The sequence below is a fragment of the Ananas comosus genome, unplaced genomic scaffold (genome assembly GCF_001540865.1).
Source record: "Ananas comosus cultivar F153 unplaced genomic scaffold, ASM154086v1, whole genome shotgun sequence".
Lineage (NCBI taxonomy): Eukaryota > Viridiplantae > Streptophyta > Magnoliopsida > Poales > Bromeliaceae > Ananas > Ananas comosus.
In genome coordinates this window covers 19614-37631 of record NW_017890709.1, presented here as the reverse complement: position 1 = coordinate 37631, position 18018 = coordinate 19614, and the positions used below count along the sequence as shown (strand labels likewise).

General features: G+C 36.4%; 1 protein-coding gene across 4 annotated transcripts; it reads right to left on the bottom strand.

Moving 5' to 3' along the window:
* Positions 1 to 7631: 7631 nt before the first annotated feature.
* On the bottom strand, positions 7632 to 13490 carry LOC109704122. 4 transcript variants are annotated; one of them, XM_020224848.1, is made up of 11 exons: positions 13409 to 13490; positions 12703 to 12941; positions 11799 to 11890; positions 11554 to 11656; positions 11103 to 11365; positions 10827 to 10958; positions 10624 to 10740; positions 9338 to 9490; positions 8909 to 9126; positions 8421 to 8574; positions 7632 to 7984 (listed from the first exon to the last, which is right to left on the bottom strand). In XM_020224848.1, the coding sequence occupies exons 2-11, from the start codon at positions 12890 to 12892 to the stop codon at positions 7766 to 7768; spliced, it is 1641 nt and encodes a 546-aa protein (XP_020080437.1). In that variant the 5' UTR covers positions 12893 to 12941; positions 13409 to 13490; the 3' UTR covers positions 7632 to 7765. The 4 variants fall into 4 exon arrangements, with proteins under 4 accessions (XP_020080437.1, XP_020080440.1, XP_020080438.1 ...); XM_020224849.1 differs by lacking the exons at positions 7632 to 7984; positions 13409 to 13490 and adding an exon at positions 13288 to 13307 and having other exon boundaries at positions 8415 to 8574; XM_020224850.1 differs by lacking the exons at positions 7632 to 7984; positions 13409 to 13490 and adding an exon at positions 13288 to 13309 and having other exon boundaries at positions 8499 to 8623.
* Between the last annotated feature and the right edge of the window lie 4528 nt (positions 13491 to 18018).

Below are 18018 nucleotides of genomic sequence, written 5' to 3'. Positions count from 1 at the left end.
CACAATATATAAGGAGCATTACTTGCATGAAACTTGATTCGATTTGCAGTAATTATATATATAGAAGTAAAGCTAAAAAAAAGATAATATCATCATAAATTAAGCGAACAAAGTATTGCCCCAAAATGAGAAAAGCTGCCGTGCATGTCAGGCGCAGGGATTACACCGGGTGGAGGCAATAAATTCTCCTAAAACTCGATATCCCGAGTTTGTTAACAAGTCAACGTTTGGCGGCGCGTTTGCGTTGTTGTTGTGATTGAGACGGGCGAAAGAGGTGTTTTTTTTTTAATTATTCTTTATATATGTATATTATTCTCTTTTTATGAGCGTTTCCTTTTTATTGGGGTTTTTTCTTGTTTCCTATATTGCGCGTCTGAAGCCGAAAAAAATTAGGCCGTTCGGAGCTCTCTCTCTCAGCCCTAGCGGAGCAAGAAGCACACCTACTCTCTTCTCTAACTTGGTTCCTTTCGCCTTCGTCTTCGCCCTCTTTTACACCTATGGATCGATTTGATACCACATGTTCTCGACTCGATCGACATAAACGTTTGTTTGACTCTCTCCGCACCCCGCTAAATCTTAGATCTGCAATCTTGCGTTTATTGTTTATGGGTGATTCGTGTGATTTGTTCATCTAGGTTTATATTTTTGTGTAGATTCATAGTTGTCCTTTAATAGGATAGGTTCTTTGCTTTTTCTTTTTTTTTTTTTTTCCTTTTTTCGATGAGAATTGTTTTTGTGTTCGAGGTGAATCCGCCCGGCTTTTGCGTCGTGTAAGTTCGGTGAGCTAATAGGAACATGTTTGTGGGATCTTCAATTTCGTTGGATTTGTAGTTGTGTCCTGTTTAATAGTATGGAGTCTTTTTTGCTTTATGTTGAGTTGGTTAGTTCATTAATGTAATTGTAAGAGGCATGATCTCTAAGTTATTAAAGATTGTGGAACTTCTTACTCTCAATTGCAGGGAGAACAAAAAGAGAGTGTCATTAGATTGTTAACCTCCTGTAAACATACTGAGCTACAGTCGGTAGAACGCAAGTAGTAGAAATATGATTTGGACCACATTCCATAGTCTCATGCTTGAGAATCAAATCAACAGTAGCATTGGTTTGTGATGTGTGATTTTTGTTTGTTTTCTTAGATCAAATAAGAATGACAAGTAAGCTTTTAGTTCTTTGTCTTTGATATGGTATTGACTTATAGCCGTGGACCTTGCGCTCGTTTCTTTTAATCAAAGATCCATATGTTTAGGACGGGGCGTCAATATGTTACTTTGAGCGGACTCAACGCTTAATAATTTGCTCGTGTTTTGTTTTTTTTTTCCGAAATTAAAGATGTTATACCATCAGAGGAACAAACGACGGTATTTCTTTCTGTTGGTATACATTGCTGATAATGTATATATCAGGAACATAATTGTTACTGATTTGTTGGCATGTGATAATTTCTTAATACGTCAATCTTTAGTAAGACTGTAGAGCAATTTTAGCTATGGTACGGAATACTGAGTAGTGTCGTATTGCAACCAAACAAGTACAATTATGTCACATTTTATGCAGCTCTGCCTCTTGAGTCTTACCACCGCCTGTTTTCCATCTTCTACAATTTGCCAGTATTGCGCGATAAAAGCCTCTGCAACTTTTCTCTTATCTGAATGTATTTATGTAAGACATTTATATTCGAACTTAGAATAGATGAGTTTACCCGCCCAAAGGGTATCCCAAGCCAAACAACAACAACTATGCAGTTGAAGTTCATACGGGCACAACATTGAATCCAACTGCAGCAAGAATTGTTCCTTCAGCTCTTCGATCACCATATTGAACAAATAGCTTTATGCCGGATGTTAAACAAGCCAGACATTTTATTGGGCTTTCTTGTGAAAAAAGCGAGTCCGCAGATCGATCAGAATGCTCAATATTATATTTATGATATGAGCAACCAGCTTTGGATTGCCAACATTCCCTGATGATATTACTCCTGATTGTAAGGTAAGTTAGAACAGGATGACAGCATCAAGACAACATGCACTTCTGGTTTGTCGTTGAATGATGATTTTGAAGGTCTGAGTTTGTCTCCATCAGGATTCACCCAGTTTTCTAGTAGCCACCAGTCGTTAATCTCCTCGTTGTTAGTGATGGTCTGATCACGAAGTCAAAAAAAAGGGTTTCCTGTTCGATTGTTGAAAACCATCCGCAGCTGCTTTCTTGCCATTCGCCACAAAGGCAACTGGCCAACAGTTTAGCTATGTGATTTCATTTTAAGAATGAAAGGATGAATACCATATATAATGAGAAGACTCAATGGTGGCTTTTTGGATAGCTTCCACAGAGAATGCTGTTGGAGAGGATTGCTGGTTGACCCTTGGAATAACTGTGTCTCATTCCCGTTTTTTCTCCTGAGAGCTTGCGATGTCCTATCAACGCGAAATGGCTGTGCATTGAATTACCATTGAAATGCCCACCAAATTGAGTAATTTTCGGTGTTAATATGAGTACATTTAGTAATATGAAGATTGGAGTAGTGAAGGCAGTAACATTTACTCGGAATAATTGCTATTAGATAAGCAAGTTGCCTATATATTATCAATACTATCACTACTAACATCTAAATTAGGAATTTCACTGTCGCTGGGAAGTTAGGCATATTATTGCATCCTGATTCCAAAGTATGGTTTGTGTGTCGACAAAGTCTGTAGGTTGCCTATTATTGCTTCGTGTTAATTTGCTATAACTATATTTCTATAAAGATGATAAAAAAAGATTCACAACATTATATTCATTCAAGCTTTTCAACAGTGTGTGAATCATAGGAGTTGAATTAAGCTGCAGTTTCATTAGTATATTGTGCGATGTGATAATACACTTAGTAGTCTAAAACAAGCAGTGCTAATGTTATTGCCTAATGGATATTTAGAAAATACATGTTTGCTATGTCAATAATTGTGTCGAGCCTCAGTATACGCACACAAAAGCGAAGGTAGTTCATGGTGCTTCAGTCTTTGATCTTTGCTTTTCAGTGATTTGATGGATTTTCTTGGACTCTGCTTGCTAGTCCTAGGCCTACGTATAATCGGCTTAAGACTCAATACATAATAAGCAGCTGCTGTTCGTAATATGATTGATTGATTTGGGTGTCTACCTTGTACATTCCTTTAATCATACTTGCTACCTGCAGTTGAAAAGGTGCCGCCTCTTAAACACATAGCCTGCGTGTCCTAGGCTCAAGGCACAAAGCATGGTTGCATTGAGGGCTAGTCGCACACTCAGTATGTGGTACAAGTCTTCAATTCCTCCTGCCTATGCAATGTATGAGTTTCAATGCCGAGTTTGGAGTTTGCGTTAAAAGGTCTAGGCCATCTAGATGCAGGTTTTGAATGATAAATACACGGCTATTGGTGGGTTCTAGATATTTTTGTGTTTCTTAGCGTTATCGACACTCCAATTATAGCCTGAGAGAATCCATTTAACTATAATAAAATAGTTATAATTTGTTTCGCGATAATTCGTTTTTAACTATGCTAATTTTCTAATCTTGTGATTAGTCTGTATCTAGGTACCTTTAATGTATTCGTTTATGATTGTGAAATTTGCTGAAAATGTGCATGTCATCGTTCTCAGTTCCGACCTTGCACCTTCACCTTTAGGCTTCAGAAGTCCTTGACTTTTTTTAAACCTATTTCTTGCAATGCAATGCCCTAGTGCCAGCTCTTGTTCTTGTTACTTTTTTTTTCTGTTAACATGTTTTTTTATTTGTCTTTCCAGATGCAAGTTGATCGTTAGTTTAAACAGACACAACACTCAAAGGCCTCAACTGCTCCTAGCTTTCAGCTGACGGACTTCCTGACATCTCCCACGGCAGAGGATCAAAAATGGGTTGTCACAGTACAGTCTAGAAGATTCCCAAGGAGCTACAGACGCGATATAGATCTTCTCTATATCTGGCAAGTAACATAGATTTTGTAGTTCAACTGTCGTTAAACTTGGGCTTTTTTTTCCCAGAATTCTGCGTAGCTCGAAATGGGAGAAAGGTGCTGATGATGAAATGTTGGTTCAAGTAGAGGTTCACGAGTTTTAAGCCAAAACAATACGATGTTAATAGCAAGAGTTTTTGGTAATAATGTTGCAAAGTATTGACTACACGAGCAACTCACCTTGGTTTGGACTGGTGATGCATTGGGTATAATCTTGCGTCTTTGAGAATCTCTGGTTTGCTTTTTTTATGTGTTAAATTATTTGCTTTTCTCGTGAAAAAGATGTTAGTTTTTGTATTTGACAGCATATCTGTATTCCGAGTCAAGGGAAGCAAGCTCTGAGATTTTCTTGTCTTCGAAATGCATTCTATATGACATAGTAGCAAGTACTGGATTTGATCATGTTTTTTGTAATCCTTTGTATCTTGGATTTCAGCATTTCTTGCTTGATAATGATGTTCAATGTTATAATTTGCCAATTTAAGGGGCATTATTTATGAAGCTCGCACCTGAGTTGTCAATGGCCAACATCTTCTTGCGGTCAATAATATGCCGTATTGATATTCTACATTGCTCTGGCTAGAGCATTTGGTTTGTTTTTTGAGGGATTTACTAATGGACAAGGTATAAGTAAGTTACTGACGGTTTGCTATGCATACACCAGTCTGTTTAATTGCTGGCACTGCCCTCCCTTTGATTCAGTGGTACTTTCTTTGTTTTCATGTTTGCAAGTATAGATAGAGCTTACGTTTTTTATTTTTCGTATTAGACTTGTATTTCTCCTTTATGAGCCCCACTTTCAACCCTAATTTCTAGGTGCATGAATGTACCCAGATCGCAGTCCCTCGTTGCTTTCTATGGGAAACAAAATGAAGACTTTAAATCTTCATTCTAAAAAACTTGCATTTCTCATTATTGAAGCACTATCCAGTTTTGAATCTACCTCTTTTGGAGTTTAGACACGCAACTTTTTCTCTTTTTTCTTTTAAGCTATTATTCTGTCTTCTTTCCATTCGGTCCTTGTTAACATGTACTAAATCTCATTTTTTACTGGATTATTGGACAGGCAAGACAGGCGCCTATCTTGATTGGGAACAAGGCACTGGCAAAGAACTGAGCGTAAAAGGAGGTTGTACAACATGCACATGAAAGCAGCACACGAGAAGCCACAGGAATCAGATTTATCGTCAGGAGGTTACGTTGTTCTTCGGTTTTTCGTAACTGAGAATACAGAAGTCCATGAGTTAAGGCCTTGTTTGATATTTTTGCCCTTCTAGCTGTACTAAATTTTGCCATCTGAATGAAACCAACAGATGAATTCTCTGTTCTGTCATTTATTTGCTTGTGATGTACGCTTACTCAAGATGCTAATTGGCCATCTCTCAGAAAAATAACTAACAAAAAAGTTTCCACTCACGGTTGTTTTGGTTTTTGTTGCAAAACAATCTGTAATGATTAGGCTAGTTCGCGCCTACACAAAATATGGATCTAATAAACAAAAAAAAAAAATCGTGGCAAATCCGAACAAGGCCGAAGTGTAATGGGGTCTTATCTACCTGCCACAGTATTTTCTGGAATTATATTTCAGCCACTGAAGTATCTCTTCTTCATGGTAATGTATAGTATTACTGTAGTAGACCAATCTAAATGTGTACTCTTTTGAGTCCATTGGAATGCATGTTGTTGTGGACTTAATATTGACAACCTCTTTAAAATTTTACCTTAGTTGGCCAGAATGGTAGGGTCATCATTCGTTCCTCTTAATTGGTAAAACTATTGCCACGCAGCGTCCGCGATCTTTCAGGATAGCTTCAGTTTGGTCCTAACTTTCAACTTCGTTGCAATTGGATCCATAGACATTTGCGTTTTGTTGCAAACTACCTGTCATGAATTCCTTAGTTAACTAGCTTCTTGTTCCATGAAAATCCAAAGAGTGGCTTATCTGGCTGTACATGACATTGCGGGAAATTTGTCGGCCCAATTCGAGTGGGGAATTTGATCCCGGATAAGGTAAAGACTGCACAAAATGAAAAGATCAAACCTGATTTTGCAAAATGAGCAAAAAGAGTGACAAAATTGAAACCACCTCAGGATGGCACCCGGCATGCAATATAACCCTTTTAATGATTCTTCTGATTTCTCTTCCTTGCAGAACCCTGTTGTCCCAACGCCAAGGATACGGCCAAGGGCAAGATCGCCTGATCGACTTGCACGGCCTCCACGTAAGCGAAGCATTGCACATTCTAAAGCACGAACTGAGTATTCTGAAGAGCACAGCTAGGTCATCTGGTCACCGGCTTCAGGTCATGATTTGTGTTGGGACCGGCCACCACACAAAGGGTGCGCGGACCCCTGCCAGGTTGCCGATTGCCGTCGAGCAGTTCCTTCTAGAAGAGGGCCTTCACTTCACCCAGCCTCAACCCGGTCTTCTCCGGGTTGTCATATATTAAACCCCCTTTTAGGGTTCACGCGTGAAAAAAGAAGAAACAAAAAAGAAAGATAGAAAAGAAACAAGAGGGTCGAAAGGAAAGGAAACAAAAGGAAAAAAGGTATGAAGCACAGGAAGCCTTGTAAATTAATGTGGAAGAGAGAGAGGGGTACATATATATCTCTAACACTGTAGAGTTTTGTAGTTTTATCTTCACTGACATTTCATTAACATTTTGTAGACTCTCTTCACTTTTATTATTATTATTATTATTTATTCCAATCTCATTTTTCTTCCTTACAGTACAGGCTGATATGGCCTATCAATTGTGGCTGTCCCTCTCTAAAATTTTGAACCTGTAGTGGACTCATGAAACCACCAGCATCTCCTTAATTTTTGGTTGCATATTATCTTGAACTTTGAAGTCATAGTTTTCTCATTGATCTTAAATTGTGTTTACTTTGACGACTTGGGCTTCCTCTATAAAATGCTCAAGTCAATCAGCTCCATTATTCTTCTGTCATCATCATCTGTTGTGGGGCTGTTTAGTGTTATAAACTACTACTAGGGTTCACTGTAGGTGAAAAATATGTAAAAATGCAAGAGAGAGAGAGAGGCTATAGGTAAAAGAGCTTTGTTATTTGTTTTTTTTATTTATTTTAGAAATAAACTTAGCTAGAAATATAAAGTATTTAGAGACTTCAAATGTTTAATCTCTGTTATTAATCATAAAGCTGTTTCTTTACTTGTGCTAGGAAAAGATCAGTGCAGTGTGTACATTCTCGACCCGTTTCTGAGGCCTAGTTTGGAATTGCAAGGGCTATAAGCACCCGCTTTCATATTTTAGAAACCCTAATAAAACATCTTAATGCACTTTCAATCTGTCCACCCCTCTTCTGATACTACAAAAAAAACAGTGGCAGGAACTGCGATCAGAGAACCAAGCAACCACCTGCTTGTCAGATTCCCATTCTTACTACCACTGCTTTGTAATATCGCAAGCGAGAGGCTAGGCTAGGCTTTCAAATTTTTGGATCTGATTCGAAACATAAAAGCGGTTGCGTTTAGACACGCAATCCCAAATTAGTCCCAAGTTTATACAGCATTAATTTCCTTCGGAAGCGCATTCATTCATTCGGCCAATGCAAGCCTCACAAAGTTCATCAGTGTTAGTATATAAGCACCATTAATCTCATTATTCTCTTGGCTAACTGGTATTCACATCACACTTGTTATACACAAGAAACAAAATTGCAAGCTCTATATTTTATTTTTCGTAAACCCACACCCACATTTAGCATCAGAGGCGGAGAGAGAGAAAAAAGAGAGAAAAAAAAAAAACCAAACCTGGATCAAACAGTAAAACGACCTACGCTCTGATCAAAAGCTCGTAAACATTGCAGTTGGTCTCGCCACTCAACCGCTTCAACGCCTCGAAGCTCCTTCGGCTCCCCATGAAATCGATTCTCTTGAACGAGATGTAACCGCGCTCTACCGATTCTTCGCTAGCATACAGAGACCGGAGGCGATCGGCATGTCTTGAATCTGTGTGAATTGCTACTTCTATTTCATTTTCCAACATGTTCTCCTGGAAAGGATGATATAAAGATCCTCATGTATTGGCACTTTAAATTCAGTTCGAAGTTAGATAAATCACGTAACAGTAAGGGAACAGCAAGGAAATTCATGTGATAAATAAATTAGAAATCGAAAGGTGAAAAGTAAACCATGTAACAAGTGAAACAGTTTCTTTTTTATTTTCTCAATGGAAAAGTGAATAAAAATTAATATGAATCCTGACATTATTTGTGGGCATTGAAAACAAAAATTGGCTAACTTGCCAAAATTAATTTGTAGCTAAAAAATTGTAAAATCCTCAATAAGAACCTGAATTTAACAGGATAGTTAACGGTGTCTATTACGAAACTCAAAAAAGCAAAAAGTTTCGATATTAATGTCAAAATCATGATAACTATAGCCAGAAGAAGAAGAAGAAGAAGAAGAAGAAATTCCGTGTCCTATACCTGATAAAAGCTGTAAATATAATCCAGTACTTGCATGCGTGTAAAACCACCATTGCTAAAGAATGTCCTCGATAAAGGCCCCAATTCACTGAAACGGTCGACTGGAAAGAGTATAGTAAGGAAGTGGTTTTTGAAGATCACTTCCCTCTTCTCACTGTAACCACAAAAGCAAACGCGAACGCTTACAAACGGCAGTTTCAGATCTGGTGAAACATTTGATCATTTAGCCTAGCTTGTAGAGCATCTTCTCAGCTTCAAAAAGCAATTGCCAAGTATTTGACAGTGAAAATTTTAAAGCTTCTGCTACAGCAGGATGTTAAAATGAGCTTTTGAGCTGCAAAAACATGAGCTCTAATTTGAAACTTCTACTTCTACTGCAGTGGAATGCTTCTAGCAAATTTTCTATCAAAAAACTTGTTACCGGTGGCGGGTCTTCAATTTGACAGCTCTTAAAGCGAAAGGTGGATTTTATTGAGACGGTGAACTACCTTTCTTTAAGTGGGCGAGAGAAGTTTTCAGATGATAATTCTGCATCCGTTGCATCTCCTCTCACATCAAAAGAAGAGATGGTTTGCTGCTCGTTAACATCTTCTGACCAAGAAGAGTCAGTATAAACACATGCTGATGAGGTTGGCTCAGAAATTGACCAGCAGATTGTATCCAAAAGGCTGGATGGAGTAATCGGATGGATCGGAATTTGGCATGTCTGTTACCCAACAAAAATAAATTATGTCACAATCAAACTGTTTTTTCATATAGGTTTCATAAAACAAACGGTATGAACAAATAACATTTGAGAAAAAGGCTGAAAAATATGGAATGGCATATGAAATCGTGAAAGTGAAAGCCACATGAAATGCAAGTAAACTGAAGTATTGAACAAGCGCAGGAGAAAATAAATGTCAACTAACACTTACTTGCATGCGGTGACAACGGCGATTTCGGACACCCAATTTTGCTAAGTCAGTTATTTTCTGCCTCTCTTCAAGGCTTTCTTTAATGCCCTTACATGTCGGCAGCGATTTTTTAGAATTTGATGCAACAGGACACACACTTCCACCGTTTGTTTCCTGAAATTAGTGACGAAGATAAGAAAAGCAAATGTCACATAAAGGATCAGAGAAGTGCCCAACTATCCTGCAGGGCAATGGCAAATCACTTTTCAGCAACCCAAAAAATGATGTCTCTGGCATTCATGACATGATGCTGCTATCTGACACGAGAAAGAAAATCTTTGGTAAAATAATACGACAGCATCAAGAGTCAATTTGGAAAACCGAACTACATTATTTCATTATACTGTGAACATCTGCCGACAGTTTCCAGAACATTATTCGCCAACTTAGTTAATGAAATAACTAACAGGCGAAAAGTTTAAATTATTATCCTCCCATTCATATTAAGTTCGGGACTGATTAAATTATATGATGAATATCGGAAGTGTTCTTTAAAGGATTTTGTACATGTTAAGCTGTTCCTTGAGAAGATCTTCCGAGAACAGCTTTGACTCTCCAGGAAAAGTTTAGAATAACTTGCAAGTTTCTCCACAAAACATTTAAAATATGAAAAGCTACATAATATGCTTCTGGGTTGTAAGATAAAATAGTTAAAAAAAAAGGGAAAAAAGGACATTAGAAAAAAAAAAAAAATGTTCATACTCTTGACAGATTTCCAATCTATATGTAATATCTTCCAGAAAATGAGAAACTTACCCTTCAGCAGTGAACTATTAAGATGACAACAACAACCACCACCATGGATAAAAATGCAAAAGAATTTGTCCTTGTGCAATGGAATCGAATCAAAATTGAATAGACTTGTTGAGTACATATGCTATGATGCACCTTTTGTTCAGTTATTAAATAACAATCTTCGACAATCCTTTAAGATCAAATTGTCAAACAACAATTGCACCATGACAGTTCGGATAAGCTTTCGACAGCATATCTCTAATCGCAACAATATAGGTTATCGCCTTTTCATCATTATGCAAAAAAGAGTGAACATTCTTAAATTGGGTATTAGTATGATAATAATAATCCAGAATCACTTAATGAGGCTGACATCCACACAGGATATCAAGCATACTGATAGCACAAAACAAAAGACTCCAAAAAAAATAATACAAGTTCCACCTTGGAAGAAGAAGCATGTTGCTTATTGCAAACAAGCATAATTACTAATTAAGGAAACAACTAGATACCTCTCTGGAAACCGAAACATTTTCAAGAATCATGGCAACCTGCCTAGCTAGGTCCGATGAGAAATGCACAAGCCGCTGCAAAGACTTCTCCTTAACTGTTTTTAGGATCCACAGCGGCTGCCGCATACAACAAAAGTATTAGAGAAACATGAGAAAAGAAAAACCATCTACAGTATTTGGAGATGCCATGCAGAATTGCTTACAGTAACAACATTGTTGGAGTGGCCAATATATTTTTGGATTGAAGGACCTTCACACACAACATAATTTGCCTGACAACCAATAAACCAGTGCTCCAACATTTTAGCACCTTCTCTGGAAGCTGCATCAACAAGCTGCAGAATATGATATTTATATGAAACAAACCGATTGCTGAATCATATGAGAAATAAACCAGTCGAGGCATACACTAATAATGGCAATATAAATAAAACCCAGTAAACTGTTTATGTCCCACAACACTCGTTACAAGAGCATACCTTTTCCTTCAGTTCACCTGAAATATCTGAATCAATATAAATAGAGTCATTGGAGAAAACTGAACCGGCAGTTTTTAGTTCCTTTCTAGTGGATTCTAGTTGGTGTTGCCTAGCTGTGTTTGAAAATTTATGATCTTCAAAGGCCATTACTGGAAGACAGGACTTCTCACTGCCGGGAAGGCCAACAAGACGATTGAACTCCCCTAAAGGAAAGCCATTCTCTCCAATATTTTTTACACTGTATAAAGATTCATTCAGCCTCACTGCAAAATCGAATCAACAAGAAACACAATAAATACTAGCGAATGGTAGAAGTCAAGATCCGATAACTTATTTCACCAATCAAGAAGGTAAAATTACGAGTCATAGAGAAAGCAACTCAAGGTGGTCGTAGGTTATTTTCCAACTCTATGACTGCAAATAGTGTAGCAGAGGCAAATCTAGAACTCACCATTTCTCCTCACACTATCAACAAGCCAAGCCAGCGTAATGACTAGAAGACCGTTCCTTGCTCCATGCTTAAGCGCATGTTCCAACTTGCGTCCACCAAAGCTGTATAAGTGTTAAGGCCCCAACAGACGCACAAAACTCTTGCTATAACATTAATTGATAAAGAAAAATGCCAGCATGACATGTAGAGCAAGAAATATCAGCAAAATCAGAAACCTTTCGACATTATGTTATTGAATAGGATATCTGTACAACAAGATGAGTACACTTAGGATGTAGGCTTGCACTATACTGGCCACCTAATTTCTCTGTCGCAGTCTTGACTTGATCTCTTGCTTCTGTCGTCCAAAAGGTATTACAATTAGCACATGTAAGAGTCATCTCATAGACAAAATATGTCACAGGTCAAGATTACAGCACTTAAGACTCTAGCATAAAAATCAGGGTTTCACTCTTAAAAAGCTTCAGTAGTGTCAGTATTTTCAAATTCCAATCCACAATGCTACAGTGAATCAACAATTTGTCATAAATAAGGCACATGATTTATGCAGTTTCTTCCCGACAATATGCAATGTGCAGCTTTATAAACTTTAGCCACGAGTCAGCTAAACAATTTCTTATTTTATTTGGCTTCTAAACCCTAAATCTGCATGGAATAGAAAGTCCAAAGACAGTGTTTCAATGCAATCAACGAAGAACCTAGCAAAAATATGGATTTGGCTGGACTAGAAGTCAAAGATCGAAGTTTGCATACTTTCATCATTTCAGCCACAGCATTAAACAAGTAAAAGCTACTGTTAGAACTCTTTTACAGCCAAAGCTCTCCACAGGTGTTAGAACTCTTTTTTAATTATTTTTTTATTTTAATTAAAAAATAAGCTTAAAAAAGTTAATTTAATCCGAATAAATCCATTCCGCCTGGATTCAATTTCCAATCCGGCCTCCTAGGCTGGATTGAAAAAAGGGGTAATTAGAGAGATTCCCATTCACCTGGGAATCGGAATCAGAATGAAAATCCCGCATACCAAACACGGACAAACGGATTCATCTATTCCGATTATGATTCCAGGGTGAAAAAGAGGCGAGCCAAACACGCCCTTAGATTGAAACATACAGGAAAACATGAAGAGGAGAAATAATTTGCAATTACCTTTCGATAGCCCCGTGACGCATATCACAAGACCCGAAAAAGGCCCAGTAGATTCCAAGAGGGGCACCGACGAAGAAGCCGACGACATCATGTCGGCGGAGCTCAAACTGCAAAGAGAAGGAACAGAAGCACCTACAAAGAGCCGTGAGCAACCCCTGCTGCTGATCACCTGCACTCTACCCCCGGCCATAACAACAACACTCTCCTTCCAAGCATTTGCCAAAGGTTTCAACTTTACACTGCAGTGAAAAAAAAAGGAAAAAAAAAAAAACCAAAATTCAAATTCTAGCGCCTGCAAACCTATTTCCTACCAAATTGAACATTTAGCGCGATCCGTTAAACCTATTTTTGGTTAGATTCAAAAGTTTAGCACATTCCTGTAACCCTAGCTTTAACAAAATCGAAAATTTAACACGATCGCGCAACTTATTTTTAACAAAATTAAAATTTTGACACGATCTCTATATCTATTTTTTAATCAAATTCAAGAATTTGACTCAACTTGCTCTTGAAACGAATCAACAAGGAAAAAAAAAAACATCTGCTTAAGAAAATATAGCCTTAGCAGAACGTAATCTCCAATACCCGAAATTAAACCTCATGAAAGAGAAATCAATCCAACACCCGAGAAAAAAGGGAAACATTTAACCAAATTTAATTCCAAAAACGTCTATTTAGCACCAGAAACGTCGACAAGCACACTCACCTACTCCTCCGAAAACCCTAGCTCCCCAAAAATCGATAAAAAAGAACCCCGTGAAATCGCGGCAACAACGTACACTATATGGTGACCGAATCGGAGCGCCGAATCCTCGAAAGAGAAGGGGGATTGTGGGGATAATGATGGTATCGATCGACGCGATGGAGATTTACGGAGGCAGGGTTTCGGTGCCGCGGATTCGGTGTTGGTTTCGAGAGTTAAAGGCGAGGTTTTGGAGCGTCGAGAGATCGAGAGAGAGAGAGAGAGAGAGAGAGAGAGAGATGGAGGTATCCGTTGGAGAATATGGGATTGAACTTGGAGTACTTATGTAGGGAGAAATGTAAATGGGCGGAAAATGGCGTTTATTTACGAGTTATGCCACTAGTCGATTGGTGATGTTCTGGATCTGCTGTGTTGGACCCGAACAGGAAACAGCGCTTATTTGGTGCACCAGGTGTGCCACGTGGCATAACAACGCGGGAGTACGAGTTTGTTTTATTTTTGATTAAAACTAATAAAATATTTGCCTGAATTTAATAGGAAAGATATTTTTCTGAAATAATTTTTTAAAACGGTTTGGCAATTTTTTGTATTATTTACAAATAATAATTTTTTTGATAGATTTTATTTTAAAATTTGAATACTCTCATATTTTGCTCTGATCGTCGAAATCCAATTATACATAAACTTTTTATGAGTATGAGATTATATTCGATGCACTTCTACATCCAAATTTGTATTGTTTCCGTTCAAACCTTTTTATTTTATTTGGGGATAATTTTATTATTCTAAAAGAACACTCCTCAACTGTATGTACCCGAACATATTATTTATACTTACAGTATTATTTACTATGTATAATCAAAATATATATATATATATATATATATATTGTTGCAATTCCTATAATTTTATCTAAATATATTTTTAATTAAACTGTATTTTTAATTACTTAGGTTGAACCAAAACGCACCCTTAATCTCTTATTAGTAAGTAAATAAATGCACTCTCAAGTGAGGGGCAATGTGGGGCATTGGGAACCTGTTGCCTTCGGTTACAGTTGGGAGTCATTTTCCGTGGCGTAAAAGAGTGCTCGCAATCAACGCAACCCACCCACCACATTGGCCAGCAGCCGTTGACCTCACCAGCCACTGTCTCATCAACCAGAAAATCTGCGCCGTAACACTTACACCATATTATCTATTCTTAAATATCAATTAATTATATCTCTCATTTTTAAACAAATATAAAATAAAAATATTTTTTTAATAATTATGAATGGATCTAAGTGGTTGAAAACGCCTCATCAGCAATATAACTAATGTATTTTAAATTTTTTTTTCTTAACGACACACACCCCTACTGATTCCCTCCGAGAATCAATCTCATGAGGCTAATTCGGTCTTTTTACATGGTTGAGCCACCTTCGCGGGAGAACTCACATGCTGTATCACGCCGCTTCAGGAAAAACAATGCAATTGATGCAAATGGATTCGGGTTGGCAGAGCTTCAATCCCAATCCGTCTCTCCCAGTAGGCTTCATTTTTTTTTCCTTGATCCGTCCAAATTCGTAAAATATTCACTAAAAATTTACTTTTGTTTTGATCCATTTTGAATGGAGAAGTAAGTGGGAGTAAAAAATAGTATAAAAAGTAATCCACACCGAATCCTTCACGATCTATTAGGAAAACTGAGTTGGAGGTAGGAGAACCCCTCACGCCACCAGATCTATCCCGTTTGCATTCTTATTTATGCGCAAGATGCGCACGTCATCTGCGATAAAATGCATGTGAGTTGCAATTCTTAAAGGGCTTCAAATTCTCACTTCTCTTCCGGTTTGTTGTATGGTTTTATATAGTGATGCTCTCCTGGTTGTAAATGATGGTTCTGTATTAGAAGGAATTTGCATAAATGGTCGGCGACTAATCTTATTGACGATTTAGATACCTTCTTCAAAACAACTCTCACATACCGTTGCGTTATTTAAGCCAAAAATTAAATGTTGAACCCCATAACTTAGTAAAAAAAAAAAAAAACTCAAAAAATTTGATTTTACTATTCAATCCTTCAATTTGTTTGATTTGAACCATTTAGCATGCCAAATTTTAAATTTTTTTCATCTTAATTCTTATTTATATTTAATTTAGCAGAAAAAAATTATTACTTGCATCTGGTGCATATGTACATTTTATGCAAATGAAGCACTTTTAAAGTATTAAAAATACCAAATATCCAATTCAAAAGTTTAAAGAGGTAAATTTAAAGAGAATTTGACTAAACTTTTGGGGCTACAAACACAACTTTCCAAAAAAGCAGTGGCTTGTTCTCATTTTGGAAAATGCCCAAACATGCTAATCTCCTGAATTTTCCTTTTCCTGGCTTTTTAGATACCACCTTTAGCACGTGCTTTGCACGGGCTTTTTGTTTGTTATACTCATTGTCGACACGGGATAAAGCAATTGTGAATTGAATAATAAAGTTATTAAAGTTCTCTGTTATTTTCCAATTTAGAATAAAAATTAATTCTTCAATTTATAAGCCAAAAAACAAAAAACAAAAAAAACCAGTTATATAAAATCACAAAACAAAAGGAAAAAAAAAAATCAAAATGGTAACTTTGAGATGTTACGAATAATCCAATCAGATTATTTTCTGACGGATCGATCTTTTAAATAACACGATCAGCTTTACTTTACCATGTTTTAAATCCCTAAAATTTATTAGGGGGACACTGCCGTGTTAATCCTTGGGTGGTGTTTAATTTATGGTTGTTAGATATGAATATACGATCACCATAATTTTGTGGTGGTTGCAATTAATCAATCACTCAATGGACACTTTGTTAGATAGTATGTCAAGGCCTATAATTAATGTTTCTTTTGTTTCACATCATGCATTTGTCTAAATAAAAAAAAAAGAGTAAATTGCATATTTAGTTCACCAACTATGAGCAATGATTTAAGGGCTGAGCTGAATCGGTTAGTTGGACCGGTCCGATCGTGACCCAGTTTATAAAGCGGTTATACGGAATAAGTCAAAAAAATTGCTTTAAATCGTTCGAACCGGCAGTTTAACCATCGAACTAGTGAACTGATCTGGTCTAGTTTTAATTAAATTGGATGAATTTTTTGATCAAGTCATATTAAAGTCTAATCGCTTAAAATCAATTTGGCTGACTTTATTTTCTATTAACATATATTGGTATTATAAATTGTGAAACTTGAAAACTTCCATCTGCCTAATTTGGTTTAGAAATCGATACTATATAATTAAGTATGGTACTAAAATAATATAATAATTAATAATATATGTATACCAAAATAGAAATAATAATTAAGTATTTATGATGTTATGCTTATGTTACTGGTTCAACATGCGGTTGACCTAACCGATTAAACCAGTGATTCTTGACTCAGTAATATTCTGGAGTCGTTGCTCAACCCAACTTTTAAAACATTGATTAAATATTGACGCATTCTTGATATAAAAGTACTGTATCATCTTAATTACGGGTGCATCGCCAATCATGACACTACATCACTTTCATAACAGTAATACATTAATATTTAGTAAACTAAATTGGCTATAAGATACGATTGTAATAATTTTGAAAACTTAAGTAAAAAATTATAATAAATTAAAGTTTAAAGAACAAGGTGTCGCAATCCTCATAGTTTGAGGACCCCCCTGCAATTTACCCATAAAAAACTATATTATAAGTACCTAACAAAAGATTAAGGAATATAAGTTATAACTTTTTGTTTAAATTTTTTGGGTGGAATATATTGTGAGCTGTGATAGTTATTATTTGTCGAAAAAGCAAAGTCTTGCACAAATTTTGACGCATTCACAAGTACAAATTATCATGTCTACGTATAACAAGCTCATATGATGTAGAGTATTTGGTAGCTCTACTAGGATGTCTATGGGTACAGATACCTAATTTTTTATCCAAATCCAAAATTTGGAGAAAGAGATCGAGAAAAAGCTACCAATTTTATTTATTTTTTGGAATAATTCAGTTAAAAATATGAAGCAATTAGATTTAAAATTTAATATCTCAGATACCAATCATCTTGCACTTGGCTAATTATTGATTGGTTTGGTTTGCTTTGGTTTGATTTTTATAGATTTTTCAAAAAAAAAACCGAACTGATCCAAATCAACGGTACATGAGCTGAACGAACCAAGCCAAAATAATTTGGTGGGTTTGGTTCGGTTTATTCGGCTTTAACAAAATATTTTTATTCGATTTAATTCTTTTGAAACTACTAAATATACTATATAATCATAATTGATGTTAAAAATTATTAATCTAAGTCAATCATAATTAATATCTCTAGTTATTTGATTATTATTTAAAACTAATACATTATTTTTTAAAGGTTAAGACTAATGATTTTATTCGGTTTTTCTAATTTTTAGTTTTAGAACTGAACCGAACCAAATTATATGTAAAATTTGAACGGAATCTACTAATTTAAGTTTGTTCGGTTCGATAATTCGGTTTGATATCCATATTCGCATCCTATCGAATCCGATGTTCAATTCAATCGGAATTTATCCTAACCACATTTACCCCTACTCCAGGTCAATTAAGATGTTTTGAGCTTAAT

What these genes read in the sequence shown, in the direction of transcription:
- LOC109704122 (XM_020224848.1), bottom strand. Translation starts at nt 12,892, where the DNA reads ATGGCCGGGGGTAGAGTGCAGGTGATCAGCAGCAGGGGTTGCTCACGG. An exon ending in CGTCACGGGGCTATCGAAAG is followed by an intron (nt 11,891 to 12,702) that starts GTAATTGCAAAT and finishes TTTGGACGACAG; the next exon opens with AAGCAAGAGATCAAGTCAAG. An exon ending in TGATAGTGTGAGGAGAAATG is followed by an intron (nt 11,366 to 11,553) that starts GTGAGTTCTAGA and finishes TCGATTTTGCAG; the next exon opens with TGAGGCTGAATGAATCTTTA.